Source organism: Helianthus annuus, chromosome 9, assembly GCF_002127325.2.
Source record: "Helianthus annuus cultivar XRQ/B chromosome 9, HanXRQr2.0-SUNRISE, whole genome shotgun sequence".
Taxonomy (NCBI): domain Eukaryota; kingdom Viridiplantae; phylum Streptophyta; class Magnoliopsida; order Asterales; family Asteraceae; genus Helianthus; species Helianthus annuus.
This window is the reverse complement of record NC_035441.2, coordinates 52,886,984-52,901,521: the sequence shown is the minus strand read 5'-3', so window position 1 is coordinate 52,901,521 and position 14,538 is coordinate 52,886,984. Positions and strand designations below refer to the sequence as shown.

At 40.6% G+C, this 14,538-nt stretch overlaps 2 protein-coding genes across 4 annotated transcripts in view; one reads left to right on the top strand and one right to left on the bottom strand.

The window, feature by feature from the left end:
- Positions 1 to 817: 817 nt before the first annotated feature.
- LOC118481890 lies at positions 818 to 4,788 on the bottom strand. Of its 3 annotated transcripts, none has more exons than XM_035977214.1 (3): positions 4,636 to 4,788; positions 4,353 to 4,482; positions 818 to 1,007 (listed from the first exon to the last, which is right to left on the bottom strand). In XM_035977214.1, the coding sequence occupies exons 1-3, from the start codon at positions 4,735 to 4,737 to the stop codon at positions 1,000 to 1,002; spliced, it is 240 nt and encodes a 79-aa protein (XP_035833107.1). In that variant the 5' UTR covers positions 4,738 to 4,788; the 3' UTR covers positions 818 to 999. The 3 variants fall into 3 exon arrangements, with proteins under 3 accessions (XP_035833107.1, XP_035833106.1, XP_035833105.1); XM_035977213.1 differs by lacking the exon at positions 818 to 1,007 and adding an exon at positions 1,555 to 1,614; XM_035977212.1 differs by lacking the exon at positions 818 to 1,007 and adding an exon at positions 3,413 to 3,672.
- Positions 4,789 to 5,703: 915 nt separating this feature from the next.
- LOC110870238 (tryptophan aminotransferase-related protein 3) overlaps positions 5,704 to 14,538 on the top strand; it is a 31,076-nt gene continuing 22,241 nt past the window's right edge. Inside the window, 5 exon segments of the mRNA XM_035976930.1 lie at positions 5,704 to 6,044; positions 6,655 to 6,937; positions 7,038 to 7,324; positions 7,393 to 7,526; positions 7,529 to 7,672. Coding sequence (XP_035832823.1) covers positions 5,704 to 6,044; positions 6,655 to 6,937; positions 7,038 to 7,324; positions 7,393 to 7,526; positions 7,529 to 7,672 — 1,189 coding nt within the window.

Below are 14,538 nucleotides of genomic sequence, written 5' to 3'. Positions count from 1 at the left end.
TCGAGTGTTCCAGTAGCATATTTCATCCTTCGGTCTTCGGGGCATTCACACATCTCAAATACAGACTCAAGCTTCTCGAACCAGTGAAGTAGACCTACAGCTCCTTCTGTGCAGCTGAAGGTGCTAGGTCGGCAATCCATGAATGTTTTGAACGTACACAGGAGGCTGAGCATGTTGACCTAGGGTGCAAGAATAAAGGACAAGGTTAAGCACAAGAGTTGGTTCGCGAGAGTAGGATCTAAACATCCTAGGATAGGTCGAAATAGCAGGTTATACCTCCTGCAGGAACAGCTGCGAGTGCCTCAGCAACTCGTTCGTTGATCAAAGCCGTCAACTGGGCTTGAGTGAGGTTGATACGTCCTCCGCGTCCGCTCATGATCTTCATAACAAGGCAACATAAGTGAGGAAAGTGTCGCGGGAGTGCGTAAGTGTGGGACGACAGTAGAGAGTAAGCACACAAGGTTCATATAGCAATTATCACGTTATCTAATGCACAGTGTAGACTATCTAACCGACAATATAACATAGATCATACCACCTATTGTGTCGAGTCTTGCACGTGGAGCGAAGCGTCGTTGTGGATCGTTGAGCACTGTACAGGTTATAGTCTGGTTTTATCAAAAAGCTTTTCCTTTTTTAAAACCAAGTTCACTATAACCAATGGCTCTGATACCAATCTGTCACACCCCCAAAATCCACTATGCGGAGTACCACCGCTTGGAGGCGTGACGTGACCAGGATCGAGCCACCAATCATATTGAACAACGTATTTAAGTAAATAAAACCAACCCCAATACAATTGGTGACCAAAAGCCAGTTAACCAAGTTTTAAATTAAACAGCGGAAGCATAACACGTGATATCAAAATATAAGTTCATAGTCCATAAGTTTAAAGTCCAAAACGCAAGTTTAATAAGTTCATAAGGATTTAAATATTAAGCACGGAACATAACAGTCCGTACACCACGACGCCTCCTTCCTCGTGCAAACTCCAAGCATCTAGCGACCTGTAAGGCATGTAACAACGAGTCAACAACAAAGTTGAGTGAATTCACAGCTGGTTGTTTAGTTATAGCATTCGTTTCGTAAATCATTTGTTCGTTTTGTAAATGATGTATCGTATAAATTCGTATCGCGGTCTTTCTGACATGTTGGCGAAGATTGGTGGGGGCTTCCCATGTGTGACTAGACCACGCGTATCGACTGCTACGAAAATGTAAGAGGTGCCCTAAGTCAATGTCTATCAGCATTTACCCTTTGCCCATAGTCCATTAGTACACGCCCGTCCGACTGGCACGGTGTGAGGTTTGTTAAACCTAATAGCGCTATTAACTAATGACCCGCTCGCCATAGGCCTCGGCGATTAAGTCGATAATTGAGGGACTTAAAGTGATAGAGTTGATGGTCTTATGATCGTGTACGTAGGCTTTACGTACGTGCCCTTCAATCCGAGGACAGTAGTAAGTAGTTTAATAGTAATGATAGTTCGAGTAGTCATTCAATCTCATTCCCAACCCACCGGGAATCCCATGCCTTAGAAAGAGTGTGAACTCACCTTGGTTGCTCGGTTTGATTTTCAAATATAGCTAATAGTCAAGGTCGGTCAATCACGCCCTAGTATAATTATCACTTAGTTTATTAGTGATTTCAAATAGAACACAAAGTCCCTACACGTATCTATCACATAACATGCATCACTTTAACGGTTCATGCCCATATAAGTTTCCCATCTATTCCCCACTCATAGACAAACATACAACATTGAACATAACACCTTTATTGACATATAACATGTTATATCATTCTCGGATAACCTACTCGACATCTAGATGCGCAAAATCGCTACTTATGTCGTTTCAGCTTTATTAATCAAAACTGGACTGTTTTCGAGCATTTTAATAAAATAGTTAACCTTTTCCAAAAGTTCTCAAATTTTTACAGAAGGTTCTATATATTCGGAAGTTTATTATGTAAAAATACCAAAGTCCAGTTCGTTACCCATATTTTATAAAAAATCATTTTCTTGACTGCAATCTGATTTGTTACTTTCTGATTGCAGTTTACGGAAATATTCACTAAAAATTAACCGTAAGTCCGTTTGACAAAATTCCAGTTGGCGGGTCGTCCTGACAATGGTGTCCATCTACTGTAAAAATTCCATGAGTCGGTTTCACTCAGGTTTCAGGTTATGGCTTCGAAAACAACACACTTTTTCTGCAGTAAAAATGCAGCTTGAGCTGCTGTCCAAAAATAGTCTTTTAAAAATAGTAAACGGTTTCGAAAAATTATGATTCTAGTGCCATTTGTTTAGTTATTCCAAAATATTCATTTTAGGCTTCAGAAAATCCATTTTTCGATTTAAAATGATCCCGTTACAGCCTGTTGAAGTTGGCTGGAAATCCAACTCAACAAGCTGTTTACATTGTAGAAGTGACTAAAAGTGCATAAACGAAGATCCTAACCTTGGTTTATTGATGAACAAATGTCAATACTTCAATCATGCTTTAACCAACCCTAAATTATTCAGATTTCAACCTCACACAACCTTTTTACATAAAGTTTTTAGGTAGAAACTTAAGTTCACATTTTAGTGTTTAAGCTTTTGGGTGACATGAACATTCAAACAAGCATAACAAGAATCAAGGTGAAACAAGAGTGTGAAGAGACTTACTACTAGCACAAGGCTAGGGTAGTAATCTTAGTGTAAGGATGATGAAGAATGATGGTGAGAAAAGCTTGAACAAGACTTCCTTGAGAGCACTTCAACTTGCACCTCTATGGATCAATCTTGGAGCTTGGAATGGGGTTTGATAGTGAAGAAGGTGAATGTATGAGAGTGAGGGGGTGTGGTTTCGGTTATGTAGAACCGAAATGGGGGAGAGAGGGAGAGGTGGAGTGTGTATCTTGGGGAAATGATGGATATTTCTTGGAAAATAAAGAGCCACCCTACTCTAAGATTATGATTGAAATCCTTTTGGCCAATCCACAATTAGGAAGATAATCACAAAATCAAGACAAAATATATTGAAATGATGGGGGCTGAATTCGGTTAGGGGGGGGGGGGGGGGTAAAATGTAAATTCTTGGTAATTAGTAGGTATTAAGTTAGAAGGTTAAGGGTGTTTACAAGTATAGTGGGTGTATGTCATGTTTACAAGGTGTATAGGGATTTTTATGACCGTAAATAATTTAAAATGATAAAATAATATTTCTGACAATATTTTCGTGTCTCGGGTATTGTCTGGTTGTTCGGTTTCGTATCGTTCCGTTAAAGCGTTTAATTGTCCCGTATAGCGTCTTTTGTGCATCTTTTTGTAACGAAATTAATTCCTAACACATAGGAAAATATACCGGACTATTTAGTAACTTTTCTGTATACTACTAGTATGCTAACATGCACATGTAATTATAACACAGTAATCGAAGAGCAGTTAAATAATTCAGCACAGTCATCAAGTGCTTTTATTATCATTAATAATCTGTACGGTTACATGTAAATTTGAGGGTTGTCACAGTCGGGGTGTGACAATTATCGTCGGTATGTTGGAGTTTTGTATACATAATTAGTTACTACACTGTGAGTAGTAGCATGACCACAACTCAGGATTGACAGTACCGTGGGTGGTAATTAAAGTAGAGATAAACAAATGTAATTGCTGGATTGCCCTCAATGCTGTAAAATGATAAAACCTGTTTTAATTAAACTGGGATTCACTCGTCAGTATTTCTTGCTGATAAAATGTTTTTAAACGCGTTTCAGGTAACAAAATGTGAAAGCCAAATAGAAGCCAGCTAGAGAGCACTGATGGCTTGGAAATGTTGCTATAAAAGTTACCTAAATAAAGAAGAAGTTTTATTTCAATAAATTAGGGTTTATCCCTAAAAACATGTTTGTAATGGAAACTTGGGTTTTTCCCATGTATTTATTAATTATAAAAGTGTGGTGTTTTATTCTGATAAACTATTTCCTAATTACGGTCCTGGTGAACCCGCTGCCAAATTAATTTTAAACACCGATACCACCAGCTCTGCGAGCTCGCGGCCGCCCGCCTCCCGGGGTAGGGGTCAGGGGTTGCGACACCTTAGGCCTTAGCAAAATTGAGTATTGGACTCACTAAAGGTCTAAACTTAATGCCAATGAGCTAATAACTAATATAAACCATAAAAATAGTTTTATAAGTGGGTCTATGTTGATGTTTGTATGGGTATACCCTATTAATTTATTTTTTACATATACATATCGGATTTTTTTAAAATACCATGCACTTCGAAATATCGTGCCCTGTCCGATGGTCCTCCCCACCCACCCTCAGGGCCGGCCATGCAGTTAATAAACCTAGTTTCATGTCTTACCTCGGATCTTCAAAGTCTGTCTATTCTTTTTCTTCACACCAAAATTTGTAACCTTAAGGCTCCTGTTCACGTCACTCAACCTTGCAAGAGCAGCCTTTTTTAGATGTGGCCTGTAATAGTAATATGCCACCTGTAAGATAATGATTACAATTTTCGAAAACCCTAGATTAATCAAGGGTGATATAATCAAATCGAACAAACTAATATCACAAAATCGAAATTAATACTAACTTGAAATCTAACAAAATAAAGAAAGAGATTGGATTATTAGATGAAATCATACCTTGCAGATGAAGATGAGAATAGGATTTCGCAGAGAATGGATAGGAGGCGGAGAGCGAATTGAGGGGAAATAGCTATATAGTTCGACGTTTTTGTGACCCATTTTCCCTAAACGGGTCCTCCAAACCCATGCACCAAAGGGAGGTGTGGTTTACGCAGGAAAACAGAAAATAGAGGCCCTACATGGATGCCATGTATCCCCTAGATATAGACTTTATTAGGTAGGACAGATTCCTATTGGGACATGATTTGCCACCTAGAAAATGAATGGAAGGCTACACCACCCCCTTGGTTGATCAATCATGGTTTGCATGGATTAAACCATGACAACCATGGTCCTCCTTTCTATTTTTCAACACATCATTTCCTTTTTCTTTAGGTAAAGATAAATTAAAATAAATAAGGGACTAGTGGTTTGGGTCATGACCACACCCTTAGGTTAGTGGTTTTGGATGGTAGATTAGAGGTGGGTTACATGGCACTGACATGGAAAGTCATGATGATTATGAGGGTCATGACCACACCCTATAGCGTTATAATTGTTAATAATAGTGGCTTCCACCAAAGCATTAAATAACACAGTAAATTCTTATAAAAATTATGAAAACAATTTGATGGATTAGACTATGGGGTATGGGGCGGGGTTGGGGCGTGGGTTGGAGAAAAACGCCCAAGTCACCACCTCGGTTGGGTTTAGGTTTGGGCGTGGCCCCATTGGCGTGGGATTCAGCCCGGACGTTGGGCGGGGCTACCCACATGACATGGTGAAACCTCATTGGCCAAGAGCACTAGCCACGCCACCCCAGCCACGCCCCACCATACCCTTTTGAAATTGACTTTTGGTCTTGGGTACCCCATACTCCACGTAACGCACCATGCCCCTAATCCACACCCCATCATACCCCACGGTCTGTGATCTAGGCGTGAAAAAACTCTATTTTAGGTAATGTGTCCTACTCATTTTATTAACTATTTATAGATTTATAGATTTTTATTTATTATTTATAGAAGATTACATACGCACCTCAGACATTATAAGTAGTCCTTTTTCATGCCTGCAAAAACCTAAATGAGGAAATGCACCATGAATAAAATGAAGAAACATTATCTTGGAATTTGTTTCTTAATTTCTATAGCAATAAATATAATATCTAGTATATACATATATTATGCAGTTGATGGTCCGTGGGGAGAGAAGAATCGGGAGATTAACTGCCAGTCGTCGTTAACGTGGAGTCTGAAAGCAGCTGAGGAGGCGGAAGCGGTTGCAGCAATCTCATGCTCCGGCCATGGTAGAGCCTTCCTTGACGGTTCGATTTCTGGCGGTCAACCTGTTTGTGAATGCTATAGTTGTTATGGCGGCACTGATTGCTCTGAATTATCTCCTGGATGTGCTGCTAATGCTGATAGGTATATAGTTTTCCATATCAAATGTGCAATGTTGGAAAATATCTCTTTATCTTTGCGATTTGGTTCGTTGCGAAGCTCTTAGATACTAACAAAAACCCAGAAATAGAAAAAAAAAAGTTATATAACGTATATATAGAGTTAAATGCTATTTTTGTCACAGTAGTTTGAGTATTTTGTCAGTTTAGTCCAAAAAGGTTTCACCGTTGCCATTTTAGTCCACTGTGTTAAATTCATTCATTATTTTTGTTAACAAGAATGACAATTCGGTCATTTTATATGGCCGAATTACCCTTCTAATTAACAGAATTACATATAAAATGACCGAATTGTCTTTCTCGTTAACAGAAAAAATAGATGAAGTTAACAGTGGACTAAAATGACAACGGTGAAACCTTTATGGACACACAAGCGAAAAATTAAACCTTTGGACTAAATTGTCGACATGACCCAGACCACAGAGATTAAAATGACATTTAACTCGTGTATATAAATATAAATGTTTATGTTCAAAGTCAGTGAAAGCACGTTTTCACTAAATTTTTTCAACACAATAAGCATTTGAGTATAAAATCTCTAAATCTCAAACATGAAACGTTTATCCATGTTGCAGTGGGGATCCACTATATCTTGAGCCATTTTGGATGCAAAATGCAGCCGATACTGCTGTCGTCATATCGGGGTGGCATCGTATGAGTTACCACCCTATAATGTCAACAGAGCTCGACAAGTACATCCGTAAGCTGCATTCCATTGTTGGGAATGCAATTACTCAAGACCGACATATTGTCTTCGGTGTTGGGTCATCCCAACTTTTAAGTGCAGTTGTTTACGCTCTTTCCTCTACAACCTCTTCTTCACCTTCCAGCGTCCTAGCTTCCATACCGTTCTACTACGTAACATGTTTTAATATTTATACAAATATTTATTCCGTTTTAATTTATATATAAATTTTTAGTTAGCTTTGTTGTTTTTATGTTTGTGATCTATTTATAGTTGTACAAGGATCAAACGGTATTATTTAATTCAAAGAACTTCCGGTTTGAAGGAGACGCTAAGTTATGGCAATCAAATAACTCGATAAATAACAAGGATGTGGTTGAATTTGTAACTTCACCAAACAATCCAGATGGTGAGTTGAGGAAGTCGGTTCTTAGAGGGAAGACGATATATGATCACGCAAATTTTTGGCCACAGTTCACACCTATCCCCGGCCCTTCAGATCAGGATCTCATGATTTTTAGTCTTGCTAAGCTCACAGGTCATGCCGGTATACGTTTTGGGTATGTGTTTATAAATACTTATTCATCATTTAATACATGGAGAGAAATGACATATGATTTTATTGAAGGTGGGCAATTATAAAAGACAAAGATGTATATGAAAAGGTTTTAAAGTATATCTGCTTGGCTAATGGGGGGATCTCAAAGGACACTCAACTTAGAGTTTTAAAGGTTCTAAAGGTTGCAATTAAAGAAGGTGGAAAACCGTTTTTGAATTTTCATATAACAAAATGAGGGATCGTTGGGATAGATTGACTCCAATCTTCTCAAAGTCAACAAGATTTTCTATTCAGCAAAGACATCCTTCACACTGCAATTTCTTTCACAAAACTAGGCTACCATCTCCAGGTAATTTTATGGGAATATCTGGTTCTTTGAAGTTTGAACAACTAGTTTAACAAAAAAAAAAACATTGGCTTTTAATTTTAAAAAACCAATTCCAACAAAACAATTACACATGTCTAGATATTTTTTTTTGAACGGCCAACAGAAATTTTTATTTATTCAACTAGCAAGAAGCTAGACACCATATATACAATAAAGTTTACACCAAAACGACCTCAATTGGCCATCACCAACCTACATTACATATCAATACAGAAGTTTCGCCAATCGCTCCATGACCATAGTGGTCTTCTCAGCCGGTTTTTAATCCACAAGAAAGCCATAGACTTTGTTTCTTCCACAACCTTTGAAACGTTTGGATTGGCATTATTGAAAACTACCTCGTTTCGCATCCTCCAAACACTCCAAACCACAACCTGAATAATAGCATTAACAACCTTCTTTTTTCTTTTTGATCCATCCACAGTAAGATGAAAATCTAGCACATCCTTAAAGCTAAAGGCGATCAAAGGAGGAAACTTACACCATTGTGCAATGACAAGCCAAACCACCTGTGTAAAATGGCACGAAACAAAGAGGTGATCGCTGGTCTCATCATATTCGGCGCAGAACGGGCACCTCGTGTCACCAACTTCGATGTTCCTCGCCGCCAAGGCGACCCTAGTAGGCAGTCTTTCCATCGACGCCCTCCACGAAACTATTCCGACCTTTTTCGGTATACAATTATTCCAAAGGAACATATATTCTAGGATGGACCTGTTGTAAACCGCCACTGTATTTTTTATTCCTGTCACCGAGAAACCCGCTGATGGGTATGGCTTCCAAATCCACTCGTCCCGGGCCGCCCCTATATTGAAACTGCATAGCAAATCAGTGAAGCTTTGAAATTGTGTTACCTCGTCATTGCTCATAACCGGACTACTCCAATCCCATGTGAATGTAACTCCATTTATACCCCAAGTGACCCTATCCGAAACACTGCACAACTTGTTCGATTCCAACGCAAACAGGAGGGGAAAGGCAGTGTAGAGAGGTTGACTCCCTATCCAAAAATCCAACCAAAAGGCCGCCTGTGACTCGGAGCCCACTTTACACCATATCAGTTCAAGGAGGTTTAAACCTACTTGATTTAACTGTGCTTGCATGCCTACAATTTGTTTCCACGGACCGGGTATTAATACCTTAGCCGGTATTGGCGACCACGACCTAGCATTATGGTGAATCGCCCATACAACTCTCCTCCAGAGCCCATTTTTGTCTATCTTCAATCTCCACCACCATTTTGACAACATCGCCAAGTTTGCATTGCGTAAAGAACCGAAACCTAAACCACCGTATTCGGTGGGAGCGATAACCTTTTCCCACGCCAGCCAGCTTGTGTATGAATTATCGTCAGAGCCACCCCAGAAGAAGGCTCTCCTAATCCTTTCCGACATATCCAACACTTTTGCCGGTGCTTTGTACAATGAGAAGAAATACGTCGGTAACGAGTTTAGAACCGACTTTAGTAAAGTAATTCTTCCACCATACGAGAGATTTTATGCTTTCCAGAGAGACAACCGATTTTTAAATACGTCAATCACCGATTTCCAATTTCGAACAAGATTCATGTTGGCTCCCACCACCAAACCCAAGTGCTTCACCGGGAAGGATCCTTTCCTGCATTTCATGAAATCGGCCAATTGTTGTATATCTTCGTCAGGTACTCCTACCCCAAACATTGTACACTTTGACAGGTTTACTTTCAAACCGGACGCTAAGTAAAAACATCTCAAAATTCTACGTCGATTAATCGTATTCTCAACTGACCATCATCCAAGGAATACGACATCGTCGGCATATAAAAGATGGGACAAATTCGGACCATTATTCGTGCATCTAATACCTTCAAATATGCCTTCCGCCACAACTTTTTTTCATGATTCCGGTGAGTGCCTCCATAGCTATAACAAACAGAAAAGGGGATAACGGGTCCCCTTGGCGTAGACCGCAATAACAAGCGAACTCCATTGTCGAAGATCTATTTACCAACAATGAAGCTCTCGCCGACACAAGGGTAGCCATAACCCATCTCCTCCACCGATCCGGAAAATGCATTTGTGCCATAATTGAATCTAAAAAGTTCCAGTTTAAAGAATCATAAGCTTTGTTGATATCAACTTTGAACATCATACCCGATTTCTTAGCTTTCTTCATCCATGCTGTTGCTTCATTTAGTGTAAGGGGACCATCGGTGATATTTCTTCCGGCTAAGAACGCTGATTGTTCTTCCGACACTAGTTTCCCAACAACCTTCCTGAGCAGATTAACTAGTACTTTGGAAATTGCTTTATTGATAGCACCTATTAGACTGATGGGTCAAAAATCAGAAGGTGAAGTAGGATCTTTAACTTTCAGAATCAACGCCAGAAATGAAGACGTGCAACACCTATTAATAGAGCCCTTGTCATAGAACTCTTGGAATAACTTAAGAAAATCACTATGGAAAAGGTCCCAGTTCTTTTTAATGAACTTAAAATTGAAACCGTCTGTGGAAAAGGGCCCAGTTCTTTTTAATGAACTTAAAATTGAAACCGTCTGGTCCCGGTGCCCGATCTCCGACGCAATCCCATATCGCTTCTATAATCTCTAGAACTATGAACGGTTCCACCAATAATTCAGCTTCTGTCTCCGAAAGAGTGGCCAAATTATGACACGTTAAGGTCGGCCTTGATGCCAACGGCTCAACAAACTGATTCGAAAAAAATTCAAAGAATTTCTCTTTAATCTCCACAGGATTTGTAATCCAATTTCCATCTACCATGAGGCCATTAATGCGGTTATTACTGATGTTGGAATTGATAACACTGTGATAAAATGCCGAGTTTTAATCACCTTCTAGCACCCACCAAGTCCGGGATTTTTGCCATGAGTCCATTAGTTTCCTTCGATCTACCTCCAAAACTGTACTAATACATTGAGCTCTTTCGTTTAATTCCCCGTCATTCAAAGCCCGAACCTCCGCTAGACTTTCTAAAATTTGAATACGATTTTTTTTCTCCAAGTATACCCTGTCAGATCGATCCTTCTCAGCCTTTAGCCATGACTTAATATTATTCTTCAGCCATCTCAGTTTCACTGACAAGGCCAAGTCAGCCGAGCCATTGAAAACAAAATTCTGACAAATATGTTTCACCATCTCCATGAAACCTCGCATTTCTATCCATGAGTTGAAGCACCTAAACGGGACATGTCCAAAGTCTGCAGGCGTCGTAGATAATAAGATCGGCCTATGATCCGAGGCGACCCGATTACGGGCCAGAACCGAGGCCGCCGGCCAGTTTTCCATGAAACCCGCACAGACCAAGAAACGGTCTAATTTGCTTAATTTATCTCCACGATCGGAGATATAAGTGAACCTACCACCCCCATATGGTATTCACTAAGGCCAGCGGATAGTATGAAGTGATTAAAGGCTTCGGCGCTAGACGCGTTGAAATCTAAATTGAACCGTTCGGATTCATCCCTAACATCATTAAAGTCTCCCATAAAGACCCATAGCCCCTGCATCGAGTTCCTAATATTCACCAGATTTGACCATATATCTCTTCGTACCAATGCATCATTCGACGCATAGACGTTCACCAGATTTAATCGGACCCCTGATTGTCTAAGATGTCCGGACAGTACTAAGAAAAATCGGTCTTTTACCACATTTTCACATGAGAACAGGGCCGGATTCCAGAGACAGGCCAACCCCCCGGATCGACCTTCTACATCTACCACTTCCAGGTTATAAATCGACCATCCCCAATAACTATTAAACATAAAATTTGCCGAAGACCTCAATTTAGTTTCTTGGATCGCTAAAAAATGGACACCATATGTGGTTTTTATACCCCTGACCCAGTCAATTTTACGGGAATCCCGTACCCCCCCCCTTAAATTAACAGAAAGACAATTCATTGCAAACCAGTAGGAAAACCTTCACCTTCGATAAGAGCCATGGTGACCTCTTCGAAACCGTGTAAATCAATGCCCACTTTCTCGCCAATCGTTACAGTAGCACAAAATTCGTCCCGAACTCCTGAAGTCACTGCATCAGGGCCACCGGTATCTGGAACCTGGCGTGTCTCTGTTTGTGGCATCTCCGACGATTGCTGATGTTGTTCTCTAACTTCCGGTAATATCTCCGATTGCGGAGATCTTCGATCGGTAGAGTCACCTACGTTGTCCGATGAAGTGTTAATAGTTGGTCTATTTAGATCTATGGAAGATTCCCCAGATCTTCGGATATGATTTTGATAAAAGGTCCTAGTGGGTGGACCCTGCATATATCCGGATGATAGTGGGCTGCGATTGGCCCTAGATCTCTTTCCAAGCCCAGCGAGTGGAGTTGGGACCTCCTGAGAATTTGGATCCATATGATTATTGTTTCTCTCATCTGACTCATGTGTTCCACAACCAGAGAAACCAGCCGTCTTCTTTTCCTGCCCCTCATAATTATTAAAATCTCCATGGACAAGATATTCCCCATGCACCCCATGCATACTTTCCATCGGGTCACGAGCCAACTCCTCCTCATTAAATGACTTTTCATTATCCAACCGTTCAACAGCCGGCAACTCTTCATCTTCCTGGATATTCTACTGCTCCGATGACGGTTGGGGAGACCCTCCCGGTACCGGTTGATCTTTCACCGGATTCGGGATTTCCCCTTCTTCAATATCATCTACCACATCGTTATTGTCTTTATTATTCCCATCGGACGAGTACCCATCTGATGCTTCAACGGCGTTTGCGTCGTCATTTTCCTTAGGACTTTCTCCGGCCAGGTCAGATGACCACATTATGAATTCCTCCGAGACCCAAACAACAAATCTCCTCTCCTCCCAATTTATAACCATAGACTCCTCAATTAGTTTACCATGAAGAATCATCACCAGGACTGAACTATACGAGTTATCCGATTCTAACCAGGAGAATGCTGATCCCTGAACCACCTTACCAAAAAGATCCCCGATGCGATCGAAGAGTGAGTTGTCCCTTAGTGAACTGGAACTCCGGTGATACGAAGGTTCGCAATTCGATCCAACGGGAGGTCCTCACCTTTCGAAACGTGATAACGGCTGAAAACACTATCTAAACACTCCGCATGCTTGGTCATTATGTCCTTGACTATCCCAGGATTGCCTAGGGTTAATAAAATGCTCAGGCCACCAATATACGATAGGCCATAGTCTTTCAGACCTCCATTGCTCAGGATATGGTCTAACCTTTTGAAGTAGCTGAGATCCTTAACAACTCCGTGAATTGAGCGGCCCATACAATGCAACGGGTACTTCGACCCTTTTCTATCCACCGAAATGATCTTTGAACCCAGATTTCTTATATAATTGTATTTTTGAAACAGGTTAGCAAAAGATACTCCTTCTTTAATCGTCGCACCCCCAGAGGAACTACCAATATTGTTGTATGCAATCGGATTTGTTGTGTCCTTCAGCTTCCTTACTTTTTCACCGATGATCTTAGAAGTATAAATGAATTTTTTGTGATTTTATCATATTTTGCCCGCGATACCGTTACCTTAGCTTCGAAGATCTTTACCGTATACATGACTGCCAAGGTAACGTCCACATTCTCTACTCCCACATACCGGATAAAGCCAAAACTGTTACCTCTCTTATCTTTTTTACGAGCCATGTATGCGTTTGACACAAACCCATGTGGCTGGAACGCCTGCCATAAAACCGTTTTCGTCGTACGATCTGGGAGGTTTTGTATAAGAAAAGTCATCTCCACACCATTGCCTCTGCTCTTTCTGTTTTTCTGGTATTGTACCTCCGTCCATGGTTCGCCATCACCATCCACTTCACCCCCCCCCCCCAAGGTGTTTCGTATTCCATAGAATCGAGTGACTCTCCAGGCCAAGAATACAACCGTATGAGAGGTTAATAGGATTCGAATCGATCTAGCTGAACTATACTAGATAGCCGCGACCAATATCAGATCTACTAAGCAATCGAGGAGAGATTCCGGCGAGAGAGAGCGTTCCTGTCAGAAAGATTAAGTTACCGGGAAAGAAAAGAATCCAACCCCAGGAGCGAATGGAAGGGATGAATGTCACACCCCGATTTCCACGTGTCTCACCGGTGGGCCCGGTGGAGGATTACCGTGACGTAGTTGGCAACAATATAGTCAAACCACACAATATATGAATGCACAGCGGAAGCATAAAGATAATATATTCAACGTTAAGTGTAATATCAAAGTATCACCATTGTTGAAATAATATCCACAGGGGATCTAATAATAATAACAAAAGTATTGTTCAACAGACTTCAGGCATCTTAAGCTTGCGAGACTTCTAATGATGCTAAGGAGAAATCCCAGCCAATTTCGCATAGTACCTGCATTTAGTCTTTTTGGGGAAAATACGTCAGTTTACACTGGTAAATACATTCAACTGACACTTTTGTAAAATGTTTAATAAAATTGGTTTAAATGCTCAAGGCACAAACTCTTTATAACTTGGGATAATTTATAATCAAATCTTGTAAAGAATTACATGTTACTATGCGTTCGGTCGCCCGGGTCGTGCCGGGTTAAAGTTTAATAGACACGCCACATAGCATAAAACCGTGGTGGGTAAACCAACGGCTACACTTTTATAGTCATGGACATAATGCCGGGTGTACGCCTACACCCGGATGTCGAGGTCGTAGCCATTCGTAAATGCGGCCAAGGATATCCGGGACACGGTCATTAAGCCCCCAAAGGTGTAAAGCCAACAAAACAAGTTTTTAAACGGGTCACATTGAAAATCCCAAAAATCCCAAAATATTATTTTACATCAGTGAGTAGAAGGTTTGGTGTCGAAATCCGGGTTT